General features: G+C 42.1%; 2 protein-coding genes across 4 annotated transcripts in view; one reads left to right on the forward strand and one right to left on the reverse strand.

Annotated features, from left to right (window-relative positions):
- The window catches only part of si:ch211-284e13.5 (uncharacterized protein LOC793850 homolog), a 39,880-nt gene that overhangs the window by 4,703 nt on the left and 13,109 nt on the right, over nt 1-22,068 (reverse strand). Inside the window, exons 2-3 of one of the 2 annotated variants that reach the window (XM_060912560.1) lie at nt 17,188-17,499; nt 9,909-15,040 (exon numbers count right to left, since the gene is read on the reverse strand). In XM_060912560.1, the coding sequence (XP_060768543.1) occupies nt 14,448-15,040; nt 17,188-17,499 (905 nt within the window). In that variant the 3' untranslated portion in view covers nt 9,909-14,447. Of the gene's footprint in view, nt 1-9,908; nt 15,041-17,187; nt 17,500-22,068 lie in introns of those variants that run through there. The other variant, XM_060912561.1, reaches the window with a different exon arrangement.
- Nucleotides 1,397-8,620, forward strand: LOC132875637 (E3 ubiquitin-protein ligase ARIH2-like). Of its 2 annotated transcripts, none has more exons than XR_009651865.1 (4): nt 1,397-1,594; nt 3,179-3,228; nt 3,343-3,408; nt 4,380-8,620. XR_009651865.1 is itself a non-coding variant. In XM_060912562.1 (4 exons), the coding sequence occupies exons 1-4, from the start codon at nt 1,582-1,584 to the stop codon at nt 6,498-6,500; spliced, it is 546 nt and encodes a 181-aa protein (XP_060768545.1). In that variant the 5' UTR covers nt 1,397-1,581; the 3' UTR covers nt 6,501-8,620. The 2 variants fall into 2 exon arrangements, 1 of the variants encoding a protein (XP_060768545.1); XM_060912562.1 differs by having other exon boundaries at nt 6,084-8,620.

The following is a 22,068-nucleotide window of genomic DNA, read 5'->3' on the forward strand; positions in this document are numbered from 1 at the left end:
TAACAAGTTGGAAAAAAGGTAAGGTGCTGCTGGCTCCAATGAACACATACTGTACAATATATAAAAACTGAAAATATGCTTAATTTACACCAAGTCAGAGAGAACTTGAGGCTACTGAAATATTCCAAGCATGGCAATGTTAAACTGCCATTGGTAAAACACACACAAAAACACTTTTGCCTAGTAAATTCAAATATCAGATATCACTGTACCGTCTGCTGTGCTACTTCCAGAGTGGAAAAGAACGCAAGGGGAGCAAAAAAGAGCATTAACTACATCACAGCCAGCTCGCCAAGTTTTGCGGTGGTACCAGTTCTTGTTAAAACCTCTTGAGTAGGTCTTCTCCCCCTTCGTAGACACTTGCTTGATGTTTAAATTCGGTCTAGGAGGTCCTCGCTGTTTGATTGCCGTTTTCTCCTCATTGGTACGACGACTAAAGGGAACTTCTATCAGAGTCGCTATCGTATTGTTGCACTCAACACTCGCCGCCATCTTCATAGAATGTTCACACATTTCGCGCACAAGTTGCGTTTTCCAGCCCAAAATTATGTTCAAAACCCGCCAAAATGCACTAAAAACCAATCTGGCAACACTTGCGCGGCACAACAGGCGTATGACGTAAGCACGCTGCTTGTGCGCGCACATAAAACCTAATAGAAAATGGGAGCAGGATTTTCGAAAAAAAAAACGTACGTACCATTAGGCAGCTGGGCCATAGAAGGTTCACGCTGCACGCTACACGCGTGTAAAGAAAAGTGGACAAACGTAACATGACTTGCTCTGGGCCATAGAACGGCGTTCACGTTGCACGCTGCACACTTCACGCGTGAAGCGTGAAATGAACATGCACACTTTTTTCTAGGCGTGAAGATGGAAATTCCAGTCAATGCATGCGGTCACCGCCGCGCCAGCCAATCAGAACGGGTCTAGGGAGATAACTCTATGCTTTCAGGGGAAAACTTCAGAAAAAATATAATTGAATGGTATAATTGAAAAATAGTTCTTCATCGGGATTGTCAAGCAGATTATAGAATGTTCGGTGAAATTCACCACGGGTTTCTCTCAGAAGGAAGTGTTCTCGGCTCCAAATTCTGTTCCTTTTTCTCTTCCTCTGTCTCAGTAAAAGCAGAATGAGGCAATCGTCGTCATCCGAAGAGTCCATATTGCGGTCAAAGAAGAACAGACGCAACACGTGAACATCCAAGCATGAAGTTTAATGGCCCAGGGTCCGGTTCTTCACGTGAACGTGCAGCGTGAACCTTTTATGGCCCAGCTGCCTGTCAGAGATTTTGGGGCAAATCTGAACCTGACAGAAATCGCCCCAAAAGGGCGTGGCTACACCAGGCGCGACCTTAGCCTGATTGGACAGTGACATTACTGTTGGTAGTAGGAGTAGATTAAAAAAAAAAAAAATCTCCCTCCCCGTTTGGGAGTGCGTCGCCCAAATCGCCCCTATTAACGAGCCGCCAGTGGAGACAACCTGACTTCCGTTTTCACTCTGCCACATACCGCGACCGAGGAAGACGGCAGCGCGAGCGGCGCTCGAGAGGCACAAAACGGAAGCCTGAGATCAAAGCTGGAATGGGAGGAACAGGTACTGTCGGCCTCTCGGTTTTCAAAGAGCCCTGTTTTTCTTAAAGGGATAGTAGGTGAGGACAAATAATACTGACTCTGTGTATATACACTACTGTTCAAAAGTTTGGGGTCACCCAGACAATTTTGTGTTTTTTCCATGAAAAGTCACACTTTTATTTCCCACCATAAGTTGTAAAATGAATAGAAAATAGAGTCGAGACATTTTTCTGGCCGTTTTGAGCATTTAATCGACCCCACAAATTAATGTGATGCTCCAGAAACTCAATCTGCTCAAAGGAAGGTCAGTTTTATAGCTTCTCTAAAGAGCTCAACTGTTTTCAGCTGTGCTAACATGATTGTACAAGGGTTTTCTAATCATCCATTAGCCTTCTGAGGCAATGAGCAAACACATTGTACCATTAGAACACTGGAGTGAGAGTTGCTGGAAATGGGCCTCTATACACCTATGGAGATATTGCACCAAAAACCAGACATTTGCAGCTAGAATAGTCATTTACCACATTAGCAATGTATAGAGTGGATTTCTGATTAGTTTAAAGTGATCTGCATTGAAAAGAACAGTGCTTTTCTTTCAAAAATAAGGACATTTCAAAGTGACCCCAAACTTTTGAACGGTAGTGTGTATTATGCTTTGTGCAGTCGTGAAGGGTTAAGTCCACCAATTGCTGTGCAATTTACAGCAAAATGTCCAAATATAATTTCCTGGTTTCTGCCACGTCAATTCCATAAACTCAAAGCCACATTAAGGGCGGCACGGTGGTGTAGTGGTCAGCGCTGTCGCCTCACAGCTAGAAGGTCCGGGTTCGAGCCCCGTGGCCGGCGAGGGCCTTTCTGTGCGGAGTTTGTATGTTCTCCCCGTGTCCGTGTGGGTTTCCTCCGGGTGCTCCAGTTTCCCCCACAGTCCAAAGACATGCAGGTTAGGTTAACTGGTGACTCTAAATTGACCGTAGGTGTGAATGTTTGTCAGGATAAAGCAGCTAGAGATAATGGATGGATGGATGGATAGTTTTCCCCAGTACAAAATGCAAAAAATGTTTGTACGACAGTAAAGAAACATAATGAAGTCTGCTAGGTGTTTATGCAAAAATAAGAAGCAAGTGTGATCATCAAAATCTCCAGAATTTTGTGCAGTGGCTGGTTCTGGAAGATTCCCATAAAAAGAAAGAAAAAAAACCCACACAACTTGCAGCTCATTCCTTATAAAACTACTATTTTTTTTTTAAAAGCAAAGTGTTGCCAGACCAAATACTGACTTTGTTTCATTTATTACTGTTTACTGCTCTTTACAGTACAGTATTTTATATCAGTGTAAAAACATTTAATTTTTGAAGGCATCTTTGCACAAGCCTTTTGCACAGCACTCTAGATTAAAGGTCTGATACATTCCTAATTATAGGTGACTGAAGAGATGAAAAATCACATTTTGGTTGGCAAAAACAACAACAATTGCTTTCACTTTTGCTTTATTAATGCTGCGCCACTCAGCTATGATAAAGTGAAACTGATCCTGCATATTCAGTTGAAGCAAATGAATAATAATGAATTTGTAAACAAACGCTAACAAATACCCAATTTTTTCTAGCTTCATCACAAGATGATCCAATTAACAAAGAAAATCCCACATCACTGCAGGTAAGAGGCTACTTCCTAGCAGCAGTAGTGTTCACCTTTTAGTCCTGTTACAGGCCAAGGTTTTAAGTGTATACAGTACTCAACTCTTAAATACGGTTCATATTTTATGCACAGATAACAATGAACAGCTCCTCTGCGGAGATACTGCCACAACCTGAAGAGCAAGGTGACCGCCGAAAGGTGAGCAGGACAGAAATGCTTTCATATTCGCATATCCATCCATGTAGAGATGCTGATCTCTGTTGGTACTTGTGTTTTGTTAAGCTACCTGCACAAACTTGTGCTTCATTTGATTACACTTTTTTTTTAAAAAGGGATATTCGATGGGGGGGGCGGCACAGTGGTGTAGTGGTTAGCACTGTCGCCTCACAGCAAGAAGGTCCTGGGTTCGAGCCCAGCAGCCGACAGGGACCTTTCTGTGTGGAGTTTGCATGTTGTCTGTGTGGGTTTCCCCCACAGTCCAAAGACATGCAGGTTAGGTTAACTGGTAGCTCTAAATTGACTGTAGGTGTGAATGTTTGTCTCTATGTGTCAGCCCTGTGATAACCTGGCAACTTGTCTAAGGTGTACCCTGCCTCTCGCCCATAGTCAGCTGGGATAGGCTCCAGCTTGCCTGCAACCCTGCACAGGATAAGCGGTTCCAGATAATGGCTGGACAGTTGATGGGTTCTGTCATCAAGGGTTCTTCATTTTCTAAAACGGTTGTAGTTTGGAACTCATTGTTAGTAGAACACTCTGTAAGGCCTTGGCCCAGCAGGACAACCCAGGGGGAGAAATTGTTAAAAGGTCCCATGGCATGGTGGTTTGTTGATGCTTTAAACGGGATCGTGGAGGCTTCCGGATGTTATATCCGCAGCCTTTCTCGAAATGAACCCTCAGAACGTAGATATAGCCTCCTGGAAGAAAGCCCCATTTCAGCGCTTTTCCCAGTGTGTCGTTTTGCTAATGAGAAGCAGGAGGCGGGGAAGGGTAGAGGGTGGGGGTGTGCCATGGGGGGAGGGGCTGCCGTCTGCCTCCCAAGCCGGCCGAGAGCGCTCCTCGTCGGGCACGGCCAGGTGGGCGAATGCCCTGGTCCGTCCGCCCTGTCTAAAAAAAAAAATGGTACAACTCGAGCCCATGGTAAAACTGGGACTTTGTCGGTTTTTTTTCAGCCTGAGGCCCATGGTAAAACTGAGCAGTTATACCATGGAGGAGTGGGGACTTTGCCGTTTCCTCCCCCCCAACTCGCCCCTGGGAGAACTGCTGCCTTCACGGGCGGCCGGTGCCGCTGGAGGGCCGCCCGCGCGACCTCGGCTCCCGACAAAAAATTGGATCTAGGGCTGACTTTCAGTGGATCGCAGCGATGGAGCTGCTCTACCACTCACGACACCCCGGCCCAGAATCAGGGAAAAATACCGCGCGCTGACGTCATTAAGGTGCGACGCGAGGAAACAAAATAAATTCAACAAATGTTTGGGTTTTTACTGAACAAACAAACAAATAAAATGAACGAGTGACTTAAAAAAAAGAATGTGGGTGTCTTTGTAAAAACTGTTTTGATTGGCTATTATAACAGAGGTAGCGCAGAGTACCTGGCTAACTGCAGGAAGCGGTTAGCTGCACAACTAATGTAGCCATCGCAAACGCACCGATTTTAAAACATGGCAAAACGACTTAACAGTTATACACTTACTTGTTTCGGTGTTTGTGGCTGATGCAGCAGGGATGCTTGGTACGGACCCAGGCTTCAGTGACAGTTGATGTGTAAAACCTGCCCTGTACTGTCCCAAGTTGTGGAAACATTCCTCAGGAAAATGCTTCCGATAAACATACACCGTCTTAGGTAGACTCGACGGCGTATTATTGGAGTAAATAAAATTAAGCCACTGCGTCTTCAGGGGCTCTCCCGTCGGCAGTAAAGACTCTTTTCTGTGTTGTCACATCCATGTACAGCGCAATTTCCATGTTTCGCTCGCTTAGGTGGTGCCATGTTGTTGTGTCCTCCCTCTATGGTCTCCTCACTACAACTGGGCGGGGCAATCCATACAGTGGGTGGGAATCTAGAGGGGGGGCGTGGGGATCAGCTCCCTTGCTGACGTAGTAAAGGGAAGAGCTTATCAACGCGCCGTTTTGACGCGCCATTCTCAAATGTCGGGCATAGTTTGGTTTACACATTATGAAATTTCTAGCCACTGGGGTGACTTAAGAAGGTCAGAGGAACTCATTTTAACGTTAAAAAACCTCAAAGTGAAAATTTCATGCCATGGGACCTTTAAAGATTCCTGACTTTTTTTTTTTTAATAGTACAGTATTGATACAAATAATTCACATCAAAACTTATGTGAACTACCATACTCATACAGAGTAACTTGGTTGCATGTCATTATAAGAAAATAATTAACATCTGTTTGGGATTCAGACTTGAGTATTTTCCTAGAACAGGAAATCCTGAAGTGTTTATTTCGTCTTATACCACAGTAATTTGCCAGTGATTACAATTTCCAATTAATAAAAGACTGACGTGTAGTAGGATGTCTGTGAAACAAGTTATTTCTTATATTGTAATGGGTGGACATTTGAAACATTCACTTTCATTTGAAGTTAAAAAGACAAAAAAAATGCAGATTTGAGAATACAACACTTGTATAAAATATGTTGCTTTGGAGCATTATATATACATTTAATAAATATTTGATTTATGATATTCCTATAGATGATGGGAAACAAAATGCATCAAATTATGCTATATAAAATTAAATTGCAAGGGAAGGTGCTCTGGTGTGACAGATCTGATGTGTACTTTTGAGATCTAAGGAAAGCGCAACAAGGACACTGCTCTAATGCATTTTTATCTATTTTTTGCCTGTGCTCTATAGTGCCCAGTGTGTTCCTCCTTCCTAAAGCCTGCAGTGGTTCCAGCAGGATGTACCACTTCGCTACTGCAGTGCACACGATGCTCTGCCACACCACTGTGTGAGCACTGCCTGTACCCTTGCCCTGATGGCACCTGCACCAACCGGTCGTGTCCCGTCATCTCATTGCTGCTCACCTGTGACCGAGTCACGGATTCGTTAAGCGAAGTGTGCGGCTGCCCCCTTTTCCGAGCCTGTCCCAAATGCCACAATATAATGATGCATGAGACAGGGTGCATGTATATGAGATGCCCACAGTGCAAACATAAATACTGTTTTATCTGCCTAAGGAACAGAGAGGAATGCGAAAAGGACGAAAACAATTTCCGGTCCCTGACTTGCTCCGCACCCACAGCAGCACGGCAACGATTTCAAACCTGACGAGCTGGACATAGGAGATCTCTCAGAGCTGTGTGTGTCTATATCTATATCTCTATCTATATTGGGAAAATTTAAACATGGTGACAGTATATTTGAGACTATATTCAAATATTCTAAACAAACTATTTTTGTAAACTCAGAACTAAAATATTCTACATTCATATTGTTATTTTGAGTCAGAATATACACTAGCCAGAGCAGGTCATGATATTTTTTTAACCATATTAACATGCCATTGTTGTGTGTTATGCCTGATGTCAAAACTCTCGTCTCTGCGAGCCTACCACACAGATTTAATACTTGTCATTTTTAGGGCATACCTAACAACATGTGTTTTCTTCCCCCCCCCCCCAATCTGTCCCTCCGGGTTGCGTGTTGGTCCTGGGGTTGGGATGCTGGCCTCTTCTGCCCCTCGGACCTGCTTGATCCATCCTGGTGCCCTGTGTCTGGTCGGAGTTTTATCGCATCGCTCCTGTGGAGGACGGCCCCATGAGGACAGTTGAGGGTTACACCTGGAGCAGAGCCGGCCCGTGGCATAGGCAATATAGGCAAATGCTAAGGGTGCTGCGTCCATCCAGGGGCACAGAAATGGGGGGAGAAAAATTATGACTTCCACTATTCTGAAAACGAGTCAGCATTATAATGTCTTAGCCTAATTTAATTGTACAGCAAAGCATGTAGTCAGGGTGCGATTTGTCAAAAAAAGCGGGGTGGGGTGGGGGTTGTTAATCATGAAACAATAAGCGCTCAACAGTGGTTCGCGCAAGTGCGCATCTGCGGCTATTATCTGTTTTGGCCATGTAATAGCCTAAGTGTTGTTGGCTAAAGAGTGTTTTTGCATAACGTAGATAACTGACATAGATCTGTTGCTTGTTTTGAATATGGCTGCACTTGGAGCAGTCTGTCGGTGTCGTTGAGCAGTCTGGGCTGAAGTAAAGGTCTTTTATGCACCAACACGTTTCGCAGCGAGATATTCCAATGGTGCCTGGCACTTTTTTTTTTTTAAATAAAACAAAGTTGCTTTGTTGATCTGTGTTCTCATTAAAATGACAGTTTAGCAGCTCATTCAAGCAACCATGTTGCGAAGAGCTTCCTGGAGGAAAATATAATAAACGCGCTGAAAACAAGAAACAATCTCAGTGCGTCAAGACTGCAGGGAAACGAAACAAGCACTCAGATGTGTTCTCTTTACCAGCGCCGGCGAGCGCAAAGTGTGCCCAGGGGCGCCAAGGGCGACCAGAACCCCACCAAAAAGGAGGGATGGAGTTATTGAATGGAGATGTTACCAAGTGCATCAGTGGTGTACAGTGTTTTCAACCACTGTGCTGCCGAACTCTAGTACCGCGGAACACTAGTGTGCCGTGAGAGATCACCAAGTGTACCATGGAAAATTATAGAATGACTGTATATTGTAAATATTGGCAACAGCGTTTTAGTTTCAGTCAACATTTTCTATTGGTGATGTGCCTTGAGATTTTTTTCATTGAAAAAAGTGCACCCTGGCTCATGAAAGGTTGAAAACCTTTTTTACAACACCTCTGATGCGGCTGGGGATGTAGAAATACGCGCTCCTTACCTCTGCTGTTACACTACCTGTGACAGTAGCTTCTGCTGAAAGAAGCTTTTCAAAATTAAAACTGCTGAAGACATACTTAAGGTCAACAATGAGTCAAGAACGTCTGAATGGGCTTGCTCTAATGAGCATCAACCAAGAGATCTCAAGAGAAATATAATTTGATGATGATATCAAGGAATTTGCCATTAGGAAGACCAGACGAGTCCCATTGTAATGTTACTTCAATAACAAAGTACCCATAATAGCACTTTTGTTTGAAAATACAGCCCATTGATGTCCTAACAGGGTGCTTAAGTTTGCACAATTTAGAATTGTTGAATTTTTTATTCATTTAATTTGTTAATTCTTCAGAGATGACAACTTTTAATAGCAAAAAAGAAACTAAAAATAATTTGTTTATTGTCCATGCACTACACTTTGAACAGGGTGCGGAAGAGTTTTTGCCCATTATATGGAGATATGTATTGAATTTGTGTGGTCATTTTACTTTGTGACACTTTATGTGAATAATGATAACAATAATAACAATAATGAAAGATAAAAATGACTTCTTGTTTATTGTCCATGCACCGTACATTGTTTAATAGTAAAAGAATAGAGTGATTAGATTAAAGTGTTATTTATATGTTATTAGAGGGTTTTTTCCCTGGGGGGGGCGCCAAAACTCAATCTCGCTTAGGGCAGCCAAAGACCTAGAGCCGGCCCTGACCTGGAGGATGCTCTGGACTCTTACAGTAATGCTTTTATGGCTGAGGACTACAGTTGACTTGCTAACTTTAGGACTGCAGTTATCATGAAACAGTTTTGCACTAAAATTTCCATCAATGAAGAATTATAACATCAACGAAACTGTCTTCATGTTAAAACTGTTAATGTTATAGTCATGTTGTTGCCCAAATGAGGATGGGTTCCCTTTTGAGTCTGGCTCCTCTCGAGGTTTCTTCATGTCGTCTGAGGGAGTTTTTTTCTTGCCACTGTCGCCACAGGCTTGCTCATTGGGGATAGATTGGGGATAAAATTAGCTCATGTTTTAAGTCGTTCAAATTCTGTAAAGCTGCTTTGCGACAATGTTTATTGTTAAAAGCGCTATACAAATAAACTTGACACTTACCTGCTTTCCAGATTCTGTTTCCATTTTTTTTAAAACAGAAAATCTGATCACTTAAAAGGTAGACTCCCTTTCGGATTTTTTGAATTTACGCCATAAAATGAATTTTCTCTGACACCCAATTATTTTTTTTTTAGTGGCTACTGAATTCGAATCACAGACTTCAAATTTTATGACTTTTTTTCCCCCCTAAAAGAACAATTAATGAATTTAGAGCCCTGTGGCCCTAAATTCTCCGCCATTTTTTTTCTTGCCTCACTGTAATCTAAACCAAGATACTACGTCATGCATGACATGGGGGTTTCCCCATTCACAACCATTGTGGGATACAAATTTGCAACCTGAGAGAACAATGGAGCCCGTGAGTGTGCGCATGAAACACAGAAGACCAGCTACAGTAACGGAAAGTGAGAAGAAAAGACCCTGTATTGCAAAGGAAAGGAAGCGCAGGAGCAAACTAATAAATATTGGTGATTTTTTATAAAATCACTCCTTCAAATCAAACTAGAGATTTTTTTTCTCTCCTCGGGCTCCTGTCTGAAACGGGTGGGTTCTACTGGAAATTCACAAGGTTATACTAAAGTCGAGTTTAGGAAAGTCTATTAGCGGCATTACAAAGACAGAGGAGGGTTCGTATTCTCCAAACTGTTACTTCTGATCACTATGTCTGGCAAAAACATGAGCAAACACAAAAATAAAAAAGATGAATAACAGGCAGGCGGGATCAATGTCACTTTAGTTTTTATTTTTTAACTGTCATTTAACAAAAAACACGCTTTTCAGCAGTTTCAAAATAAACTGTGTGCCACTGTACCGATGTGATTTCAACCAGGGGAAAAGATCCTCTCACCCCACACACACACACCAGCCTCGCGCTCCATTCCAAACGGGCGCTTGACAACGCCGCCAATGTCACAGTGAAAAAGAACTGTATACTGTCTTGCTCAACGAAATAAACTGCACAGTATGATCGTGAATCGAGAGGTTGTTCACCACAAGTTGTGCAATATTGGTGTATAGTCTAATTAATTACACACATTTTCGCTCAGCAATCTTCACCATCGCAATGAAAAAAAAAAGGAACTTCTATGTAAATTATCTAATGCACAGGAATAATATTTACACTGTGAAATCAATATATAAATTTAATTATGGATTAACAAATATTGGCTAGAAGACACTCAATTAAAACGGACTTCAACAAGATGAGTGGCCAGGCTCAAGTTCGCCTCAAAAAGATACATATTTGGGCTAATTTCAGCATGTTCTTCACTAATTACAATATTTACAATAGGGAGAAACTTACTAACCAGCATTTGACGTGTAGGATCCATTGGCTCGGTCATATTTTCTGTCTCAACTTGAGTACTGAACTTGCAATGCGAATGTTATAATTAGCTCCTCGTCTCACGGCAAAATGACGTAACTGGGTCAGTGCCCGGTCAAAGGTAAACTTGCACATGTGCACACCGGACTTCCTCTGTCTGCTTGACTGTGCAAAGTGCGCGATTTCATGCACATTATTTGCTAAGGAATCCCCTTATAATAAATTACTTCCCAGCCACAGAATGGCCGATTTTTTTGAGCTATTACAGAAATACACATCACGATGACCAAATTTCAGAGGGAACTAAATTTCACGATTTTATGAAATCGAAGGCCGTCTTGCTTTAAATAAATCACTTGGATTATGCTGTTCTTCGAACAGAATTGGAAACTCTTTAGAAGTTGTTCACATGCAATATCCAACATCTCGTTAAAGGGCAGTCGGAGACTCTTTAATTCCACTGTTGTGATAAATACGACATCTGGAATGAGACAAATTCATGTTGGACAGAGAGAAACAATTTCAAGGTAACATCTTGTTGTTAGGCACTTAAAGCAGCTTTAAAAAAAAAGGGGGGGGGGAGTTAACAGTAAAGTGTCTACTTGGTCACATATCAAACCACTTTGTCACAACAGAATGACAACATGCACTGTAGAAACATTCCTGATACATACAGATTTTCGGAAAACATGCCGGCAAAATTACTGTATCTACAAAACAGAGATCAGTTTCAGGAGTGCGATATAAATCCACATCCCCAAGAATAAAGGCTGCTTTTAGAGCAAGTTGCTGTCTTGCCCCGAAGTGTAATTAAGAACAGATCTAGGAGTCTTTTCCTAGACAAGTATGAAAATATATGGCATCACACCCTTCAAAATTAGGCTACGTTTACATTACGTCGAATCAGCGGATCATCGGATTAACGTTCTTAAAACGATTCGCGTTGACACTAAAACCGTTAGCCGTGCACACAGCAACACCAATACGCGGATACGCTCGGCTCCGCAGGCATCCTGCGCTCCAAATCACTCCGCCCTGAACAGCGAGTGCCCTCTGGAGGGTGCGCACTCCGGCCCTGCGCAGCTCACAGAGCGCGCGAGTGAAGTGAACAAGCCACGATTCGGGACTGAGCCGCTGTGTGTGAGATCCCAGCGCAGATCACTTATTACTTGCAAGTGGAAGGATGGCAAGCCTAAAGACAATCATAACTACACAATGGGCAGTATTTGCATCAGTATTTGCAGTATTTTCATACTTTTATACTCTTTAATGAAAGGTGATACAAGGCGGAAGTCTGCGCCGTTTTTCAGCAGTCGCGTCACATGACCAACGCCAGCGAATCAGGAAGGTGGATGTCACAGTGACGTTGTCCAATGAGACGCCAGCTAGAGCTCAGCACAGCGTATTCGCGTATTCTCAATGTTTACACAGCACCGGAGCTGATACGATCTAGATTGAATACGTGGACGCTGGCGGATTCCCGTTTCCCCGCTTTTTCAGGGGGGTTAATGTAAACGGACAGTGCGTCCGCGAAGAAAACGAGACAGATACGGTCTAGTGTAAACGTAGCCATAGTTAGCTGTATGTTCTGTTGAAGGAAAACTTCCTTATAAATACCAAATTAATCATCACATTTCTAATATTTGGAGAGTTCCAGTGAAAATAAGATTCCCAGGTTTAATTCATTCATATAAAAATCAGAACAATAATTGATATAGTTTATAAAACACCTTCCTCACACTCCTTTAAAAAATTAGTTAAACACACACAAAAAGGGTCATCCATCTTCTGAAAAGTGCTCAGCATGGTCCTGCTGGCCAGTCGTTTTGATAGCCACTATGCCACCCATGATACTGCACAAGTACATGTGGCCCACTAATTTCTGTGTGGCCATCTCCAAGTGGAAGACAAGCATCTTGAAAGCATCTAGGTATCCATTCATTGGTTCAGAAAACCATGAAAAAAAAAAACTATTATACTCAAATTTACTTCACAAATCAAACACAAAACACCACACCCAAGTTGCAAAAAGAAAAAGGCAGCTTGGGTCCACACAGTTCGTCTTCAAACACAAATATACGCGCGAGAACTGGGGAATACCAGACAACCATATACAGTTAGGTCCATATATATTTGGACACTGACACAAATTTTGTTTTTTTTACCTGTTTACTGAAACATATTCAAGTTATAGTTATATAATGGACAAAGTCCAGACTTTCAGCTTTCATTTGAGGGTATCCACATTAAAATTAGATGAAGGGTTTAGGAGTTTCAGCTCTTTAACATGTGCCACCCTGTTTTGAAAGGGACCAAAAGTAATTGGACAATTGACTCAAAGGCTATTTCATGGGCAGGTGTGGGCAATTCCTTCATTATGTCATTCTCAATTAAGCAGATAAAAGGCCTGGAGTTGATTTGAGGTGTGGTGCTTGCATTTGGAAGATTTTGCTGTGAAGAAAACATGCGGTCAAAGGAGCTCTCCATGCAGGTGAAACAAGCCATCCTTAAGCTGCGAAAACAGAAAAAACCCATCCGAGAAATTGCTACAATATTAGGAGTGGCAAAATCTATAGTTTGGTACATCCTGAGAAAGAAAGAAAGAAAGAAAGAAAGAAAGCACTGGTGAACTCATCAATGCAAAAAGACCTGGATGCCCACAGATGACAACAGTGGTGGATGATCGCAGAATAATTTCCATGGTGAAGAGAAACCCCTTCACAACAGCCAACCAAGTGAACAACACTCTCCAGGAGGTAGGCGTATCAATATCCAAATCTACCATAAAGAGAAGACTGCATGAAAGTAAATACAGAGGGTTCACTGCACAGTGCAAGCCACTCATAAGCCTCAAGAATAAAAAGGCTAGATTGGACTTTGCTGAAAAACATTTAAAAAAGCCAGCACAGTTCTGGAAGAATCATTCTTTGAAGAGATGAAACCAAGATCAACCTCTACCAGAATGATGGAAAGAAAAAAAGCTCCAAAGCATACCACATCATCTGTAAAACACAGCGGAGGCAGTGTGATGGCTTGGGCATGCATGGCTGCCAGTGGCACTGGGTCACTAGTGTTTATTGATGTGACACAGGACAGAAGCAGCCGGATTAATTCTGAGGTATTCAGAGACATACTGTGTGCTCAAATCCAGCCAAATGCAGCCAAACTGATTGGTCGGCGTTTCATAATACAGATGGACAATGACCCAAAACATAAAGCCAAAGCAACCCAGGAGTTTATTAAAGCAAAGAAGTGGAATATTCTTGAATGGCCAAGTCAGTCAACTCAATTGAGCATGCATTTCACTTGTTAAAGACTAAACTTCAGGCAGAAAGGCCCACAAACAAACAGCAACTGAAAACCGCTGCAGTAAAGGCCTGGCAGAGCATTAAAAAGGAGGAAACACAGCGTCTGGTGATGTCCATGAGTTCAAGACTTCAGGCAGTCATTGCCAACAAAGGGTTTTCAACCACGTATTAGAAATTAACATTTTATTTACAATTATTTAATTTGTCCAATTACTTTTGAGCCCCTGAAATGAAGGGATTGTGTTTTAAAAAATGCTTTAGTTCCTCACATTTTTATGCAATCATCTTGTTCAACCCACTGAATTAAAGCTGAAAGTCTGAACTTCAACTGCATCTGAATTGTTTTGTTCAAAATTCATTGTGGTAATGTACAGAACCAAAATTAGAAAAATGTTGCCCCTGTCCAAATATTTATGGACCCAACTGTATTTGATCCCAGAAATCTACTGCATTTGGATTTGTCATGTCATAGCTTCATAAATGTGTAAAACAATGGTAAAATCTTAATACATTTTTATTTTGATGATTGTCATTTTGCCACCTTTCGTCACGACCCAAATTCATACTCTGCCACCTAATTCATCCACTGTCTCTTTTCTTCTATATGGAGAAGTCATAAGATTTTCCCTCATGTCCTCCCATAACCCTCTAAATTTGGTCTAATATTTGTCAGGCCACTTTGCCGGGCATGTATCCTCTGATGGAAGCGCAGCCCACCGCAATTCCGGAAGCTTTTCCCACACTGCGTGCACAAATACGGCTTCTCGCCTGTGTGGATGCGGATGTGGCGCGTGAGCGCCCACGAGTGTCGGAAACGTGCGGTGCACTCTGTGCAAGCATATGGCTTCTCGCCTGTATGGATCCTTTGATGGATCTTGAGGTGGTCCATGCGGTTAAAGTCTCGGCCGCACTGTGAACAGCGAAACAGACTCCGCCCAGGAGGATACAAGCTGCGCCTGGGACTTTTGTGCTGATGGCTGGCTAGTTTGGGCTGCAGGACACCGCGATGCCTGCACACATCCTCTGGCATGGAAAAGGACTGGCCGAAGCCGTGCCCTTGTCCAGAGCTGCGAGTGGGGAAAAGCGGATTATGGGCGGGGTTATTTAGGGAGGCGGTATCTCCCAGAGAGGGTGGTCCGTGGCATGTGTCTGGCTGGCTGGAGGAAGCTGAAGCAAGGAAGTCCACACCAGGAAGGTCTTCTTGATAGAGAGAGGGATTGGCTATTGGGGTAACCAGATAAGCAAAGAACAAAAAATGTGTTATTTGTGATGAGACATTATATTACATTTTTATAACAAGGGCTATTATATTTTCAAAACAAAAACAGATTTCTCTTGTTAAGCAGCATTTTAAGTGGAAAATATCATCATAAGCATTGCATTCATAACACTATTCTCTCTAGACTACGCAATTCTGTTCAAAAATGCTGTTTAAGTAGCCAGCCTCATCCAAACTGAACATAAGGTTAATGACTAATTTAAAGGTTATGTAACAAAACCTGCTTAATATCACAGTATACTAGTGCATCTCAAAAAATTAGAATTCCATGAAAAAGTTCCTTTTTTTCATAATTTAATTCAAAAAGGTAAACTTTCATATATTCTATATTCATTACATGTAAAGTGAAATATTTAAAGCCTTTTTTGTTTTAATTTTGATGATTATGGCTTATAGCTCATGAAAATCAGAAATCCAGTATCTCAAATTATTAGAATATTCCCTAAGATCAATCAAAAAAAGGATTTACAATACAGAAATGTCCGACTTCTGAAAAGTATATTCATTTATACACTCAATACTTGGTTGGGGCTCCTTTACCATGAATTACTGTATCAATACAGTGTGGCATGGAGGTGATCAGTCTGTGGCACTGCTGAGGTGTTATTGAAGCCCAGGTTGCTTTGATAGTGGCCTTCAGCGTATCTGTATTTTTGGGTCGGGTGTTTCTCATCTTCCTCTTGACAATACCCCATAGATTCTCTATGGGGTTCAGGTCAGGCAAGTTGGCTGGCCAATCAAACACAGTAATATCATGGTCAGCAAACCATTTGGTAGTAGTTTTGGCACTGTGGGTAGGTGCTAAGTCCTGCTGGAAAAGGAAATCAGCATCTCCAAAAAGCTCGTCAGCAGATGGAAGCATGAAGTGCTCTAAAATCTCCTGGTAGATGGCTGTGTTGACTTTGGACTTGATAAAATACAGTGGACCAACACCAGCAGGTGACATGGCACCCCAAATCATCACAGACTGTGTAAACTTCACACTGGGCTTCAAACACCTTGGATTCTGTGCCTCTCCACTCTTCCTCCAGACTCTAGAACCGTGATTTCCAAATTAAATGCAAAATGTACTTTCATCTGAAAAGAGAACTTTGGACCACTGAGCAAGGGTCCATTTCTTTCTCTCCTTAGCCCAGATAAGACACTTCTGACATTGTCTCTGGCTCAGGAGTAGCTTGATATTAGGAATGCGAACATTGTATCCCCTTTCTTGAAGATGTCTTTTCGTGATGGGTCTTGATACATGGACACCAGCCTCAGTCCACTCCTTGTGAAGCTCTCCCAAGTTCTTGAATCAACTTTTCTTGACAATCCTCTCAAGACTGCGGCCATCCCTGTTGCTTGTGCACCTTTTCCAGCCACCCTTTTCAGCAATGACCTTTTGTGGCTTACCCTCCTTGTGGAGGGCATCAGTGATCATCTTCTGGACAACAGTCAAGTCAGCAGTCTTCCCCATGATTGTGGTTGTGTGTACTGAACTAGACCGAGAGATACACTGTGTTCATACTGTTTTACTCAAACTCGAAATGAAATATTCTAATATTTTGAGATTTTTTTTTTTTATATGTTTTTGTACTGTATGCCATACTGATTAAAATTAAAATAGAAAAATGCTTGAAACATTTTAGTTTATGTGTAATGAGTCTATAATATATAACATTTTCACTTTCTTAAATAACGGATGGAAAATATTGAACTTTTTCACAATATTCTAATTTTTTGAGATGCACTAGTATCTCACTGTATAGAGACAAAACCCTGCTTGAACACATGTTAAAATGTAGGCCTAACTTGTGAATTCATGCTTTGGGTGTGGGATGGTAAACAAATTATGACAACACTTGCTAGGCAACTATGTACACCAAAAGACGCTTTACTCTATCATTAAGTTATACCAATGATGTAAAGATACAGTGGAAGCATGACAAAAAAAAGGGAGGAAAATCAAGGTATCCCACATACGCACTTCCATGGTTTATACCATAGAACACCAAGTGTGACTTCCAAAAGCACAAACATCAAAAGTTAGATTTCAGCAACAATCCAAGACAGGTAAAGCAATGTATCTGTGCTTTACACCAAAACTTACCCAGAGCAGAGCTGCCAGAGGAAGCATACGAGTCTGATGGGCAGCTCTGATGCTCCAGTGGTTCAGGTCTCCAGTCCTCCAGCAACTTTGACTGGGCCATTGAGAGAGAATCGGAGCTAAACTGTTGCTCGGTGTCGGACTTGGGGTGAGCACATTGATCAGCCTTCTCCAACTTTGCAGCATGACCCGAATCAAAGGATATACAGCCCTTTAGCTGGGCCACTGAAGCTCCAGGAACCATTGCCGCCCCAATGCATGCCTGATCAACATATGAAGTGTTTTCCTGCATGGCCCGATGGTCCTCTTTTATCTCTGTTTAAAGATAAAGATGAAATAATTCAGTTATTTCCACTCTTAGCTAAATCAAACTGCTTCTTCGAATAGAACAGAACTGTGTTTGTTCCCAGCTGCTGTAAACCAAATGACAGAGACAGAACTCATCATATGCACAAGACTGGCTTACGATCCAGACTTTTGAAAATTGGAAACTAGGTTACATCAAACAGGGCAGTAACATGGCTGCCAGGGTATGACCAGTTTATATCAGAACAAAGTCAATTTTACACACAGATAAGCACATAATCAGAATAGCCTTTCATTTTACATGAAGTCAGATTTGTCTGCCTTATCAGCTTATCACTTGGCTGTCGAGCCAGCTGATATTGTTTGATCTTTCCGTCTGGGTGTTTTTGCAATTTAATATAGAGATTTAGGCACTCCATAAAAGCAGAGCTCCCGCTGAGTGTAAAATGTGTTTGTAAAGTTATTTAAAAAAAAACCTTAACAACCACATTTTTTAAAAATCAAATGAAAAATAAGTGCTGGATAAAACCTCCATCTCATCATCTGTAGCCGCTTTATCCTGTTCTACAGGGTCGCAGGCAAGCTGGAGCCTATCCCAGCTGACTACGGGCGAAAGGCGGGGTACACCCTGGACAAGTCGCCAGGTCATCACAGGGCTGACACATAGACACAGACAACCATTCACACTCACATTCACACCTACGGTCAATTTAGAGTCACCAGTTAACCTAACCTGCATGTCTTTGGACTGTGGGGGAAACCGGAGCACCCGGAGGAAACCCACGCGGACACGGGGAGAACATGCAAACTCCGCACAGAAAGGCCCTCGCCGGCCTCGAACCCAGGACCTTCTTGCTGTGAAGCGACAGCGCTAACCACTACACCACCGTGCCACCCAAAACCTCCATCTATCTTGTGTAAATAAAAGATACAAATTTTGTTGTCTAGAGATCAAATGTTTATGAGATATGTTGCCTTGCACTTATGAACCGGTGCCCTGTGGTGGTACATGTTCGTTGTTCGTACGGCCGGACGGACAAAAGCCATCAAAAGTCAGGTCGATGCATTACGAGGGTACTTCAAAAAGTTCTCGGCCTCACCCAGAAACAAGGGGCGTAACTATACTATATAAAGCCTTATAAAAGACTCCTTTGTCCCTCATGCCATCAGACTGTACAACTCCTCTCTGGGGGGGAGGGGTAACAGGAGGACAGAGGATGGGAAGGAGCAGTAGCCTAGCCTAACAATAAGCAATACCGGACAATGTGCAATATATATCTACCCCCCCTCCTCTCTTCCCCATATCTTATTCTTTTTATATTTGTATATGTAAATAATTTATCTAGAAGTTTTCTCTATTTCTTTTCTCTGTTTATCTGTAATGATGCTGCTGGAATCTTAATTTCCCTGAGGGAACCCGCCCAAAGGGATCAATAAAGTTTTATCTAATCTAATCTTATACCACTGTCAACAAAAACTCAAATGAAAGAAGCAATCAAAGAAAAAAAAAAAAAGGAGAGGAAAGCTTTGAGCTGGCGTGCTGTTGCTCCAGGACAATGCGCCTGTCTACACAGCACAGGTGGCAGGGGCAGAAGCAACCAAACGTGGCTTTTGCTCCGTGCACCTTACTCACCCGACCTGGCACCGTCTGTTTCCCAAACTGAAATCCCACTTGCATGGTCGCCATTTTCAGAGAGATGAAGTCATCCATGCTGTTGAGGAGGATCTGGAGGCTCAATATGTGACCTTCCGCAAAAGGATAGCAAAGCTTGAACACTGGTGGACCAAGTACACTGATGTTAAAGGAGACCATGCTGAAAAATAATGCAAGAACAGTCTTTCTCTGGTGACATTTTCTGGATGAGGCCGAGAACTTTTTGAAGTGCTCCATGTACTTTGCGCATGGGGAGCTCCGCTGTTATCCACAGCCTGTTCATTGTTGGGCGATTTTACAATTTTAATAGCTTTAATTTTTTTTTTTGTAAATGTAATTTGCCCTGCTTTTATATTCATACCATCACAAACATTGTGTTCATTAAGGTAAAGGCACAAACTAATTAATTTAAATTAATATTTTTAAGCATCTTAATAAACAGGAGGATAAGATACTGTAAACCCTGGAATAAATAAAGATTATTATTTAGTCTTCGTACTTGATGTACATACATTTTGGCTTGGTGTGCTGTGTTAATATCATTTTAGAGATTGACTATGCTTATTATTCTTTTTAACTTGTGCCATGCTGCAAGAAATGAATTATACAAAATGTTAGCTATTAGCAGTCCTCGAAAAAAAATCTCCCAGCCTTATGGTATCATAAATTCACAAAACCATAACACCAAGATATGCAAACACATTCAGAAAGAAAAGTTCCGGGGCGTCGTGGCTAGGGTGGATAAGGCGCCACACCATAAATTCGGGGACCCGGGTTCGATTCCGACCCGAGGTCATTTCCCGATCCCTCCCCGTCTCTCTCCTGCTCATTTCCTGTCTCTACACTGTCCTATCCAATAAAAGGTGAAAAAAAGCCCAAAAAATATCTTTAAAAAAAGAAAGAAAAGTTCTAGTAGTAGAGGAATTAATAACTTAGGGTATATTAAGCTGTAGAGTTTTGAATGAGTATTATAATAACAATAATAATAATGCTGGAACTTTGTTTCTGTTATCAAAGGAACCCAGTCCTGTGCAAAATGTCACCATGCAACCAGAGTGTAGAAATGAACCTACAGTTCAAGAGAGTTCTACACACACACACTGAACTTTACAACAGCTGCACGCATGTGAAACGGAAATAAATCGACTAAGGCAGGAAAAACTATTTTGGATAAAATTGTTATTGTCAGTTACACACTGATCAACCTGTTTGACTCAGCTATGCCTTTGAATCGAGAATAAATGAAAAGGGAACCGAACATCTCATCTCATTATCTGTAGCCACTTTATCTTGTTCTACAGGGTTGCAGGCAAGCTGAAGCCTATCCCAGCTGACTACGGGTGAAAGGCGGGGTACACCCTGGACAAGTCGCCAGGTCATCACAGGGCTGACACAGACACAGACAACCATTCACACCTACGGTCAATTTAGAGTCACCAGTTAACCTAACCTGCATGTCTTTGGACTGTGGGGGAAACCGGAGCACCCGGAAGAAACCCACGCGGACACAGGGAGAACATGCAAACTCCACACAGAAAGGCCCTTGCCAGCCACGGGGCTCGAACCCGGACCTTCTTGCTGTGAGGTGACAGCGCTAACCACTACACCACCGTGCCGCCCGAACTGAACATTAAACGTTTATTGAAATTACTATTACAAGAATGATTATAATTACTGTATGACTACAGCTACAACTGGAATGTGCTGATTCTGGTAGTGTTTGTAATTATTGTACCATCCACTATTAGATAAAATTAAAATAAAATCTTACAATAGTGTTTGAAAGTCTAGAACAATATATTTTGTTATTTTACAAATAACACTTCAGATATTGTTTTAACAATAATAAGCATCACTGTATAAATGATAGAGTGCAGATAGCCGTGTAACTACATGTCCTTGGGGTTGATGAGACATGGATGAGTGGGAATAAGATCTAGCCCACAGTTCAAGTCAAAGCCCTTTGAGGGTAAATGCTCTGGCTTTCACAACATTCTGTTCCCAAAAGCTGGTGTCGGGAAAAAGTCTTTACACAAATAAGGTTTTCTTGCTTCTGTAATTTTTTAAAACTGTTCTTCTGTGTCGGGACTTTTCGGGAAAAAGAATATATAGTCCAATATGTTGCTAATGCTAGGCCACAAATCTGCACCGGCACTCCAGTCATTTCGAGGAATTTTGTACGGATCATAACCACTAATAAACTCTAATTTCCATGTATATCTATCCTTCGCTTCTTTCTGACTAAGATTGTCCAAGTAATCCGGTAGTAGAACTTTTTTAGCTGTGGTTTTCTTCGGACAACAGCAATAGACGCCGGACATCTCCGCTTGGCTTCAGTATTGCCCCTTTTCCACCAAAGCAGTTCCAGGGCTGGTTCGGGGCCAGTGCTTAGTTTGGAACCGGGTTTTCTGCGAAGTCATCCATTATTATTGTTGTTGCTGCTGCTGCTTCTTCTCCATGTTGTTGTTGCTTTGATGTTCGCGCCAAGGTTTATACAAACACAGCAACGTAACTGACGTATACAGCGACGTAATGACGTGGCTCCGCTTAGCACCCCGAGCTATGGAAAAGCAAACTGGTTCTCAGCTGGCTCGCAAGTTGAACGAGTTGTGAACCAGCACCAGCACTGGCCCCGAACCAGCCCTGGAACTGATTTGGTGGAAAAGGGGTATATGTGAACAGCCAATCAGTGTGTCCTGTATGCATTTACGATTTTTATGTCACAATTTACAACCAATGGGAGACACCCTTTGTCTGCTGTCCACCAATCACAGGCTCCCGTTCCACAATGGCGGTATGTTGATACATATTTAGAAAATAAAAATTATATCATTACGAAATATATGAAACCATCAAAAACAAAAAAAAAAATCGTACTATATACTGGTTAGAGGTAAGGAACATTATTCAGTGATAGTTTATTA

This window comes from Neoarius graeffei, chromosome 28 (assembly GCF_027579695.1).
Source record: "Neoarius graeffei isolate fNeoGra1 chromosome 28, fNeoGra1.pri, whole genome shotgun sequence".
NCBI lineage: Eukaryota > Metazoa > Chordata > Actinopteri > Siluriformes > Ariidae > Neoarius > Neoarius graeffei.

What these genes read in the sequence shown, in the direction of transcription:
- LOC132875637 (XM_060912562.1), top strand. An exon ending in AAAATCCCACATCACTGCAG is followed by an intron (nt 3,229 to 3,342) that starts GTAAGAGGCTAC and finishes TTTTATGCACAG; the next exon opens with ATAACAATGAACAGCTCCTC. An exon ending in AGCAAGGTGACCGCCGAAAG is followed by an intron (nt 3,409 to 6,083) that starts GTGAGCAGGACA and finishes TGTGCTCTATAG; the next exon opens with TGCCCAGTGTGTTCCTCCTT.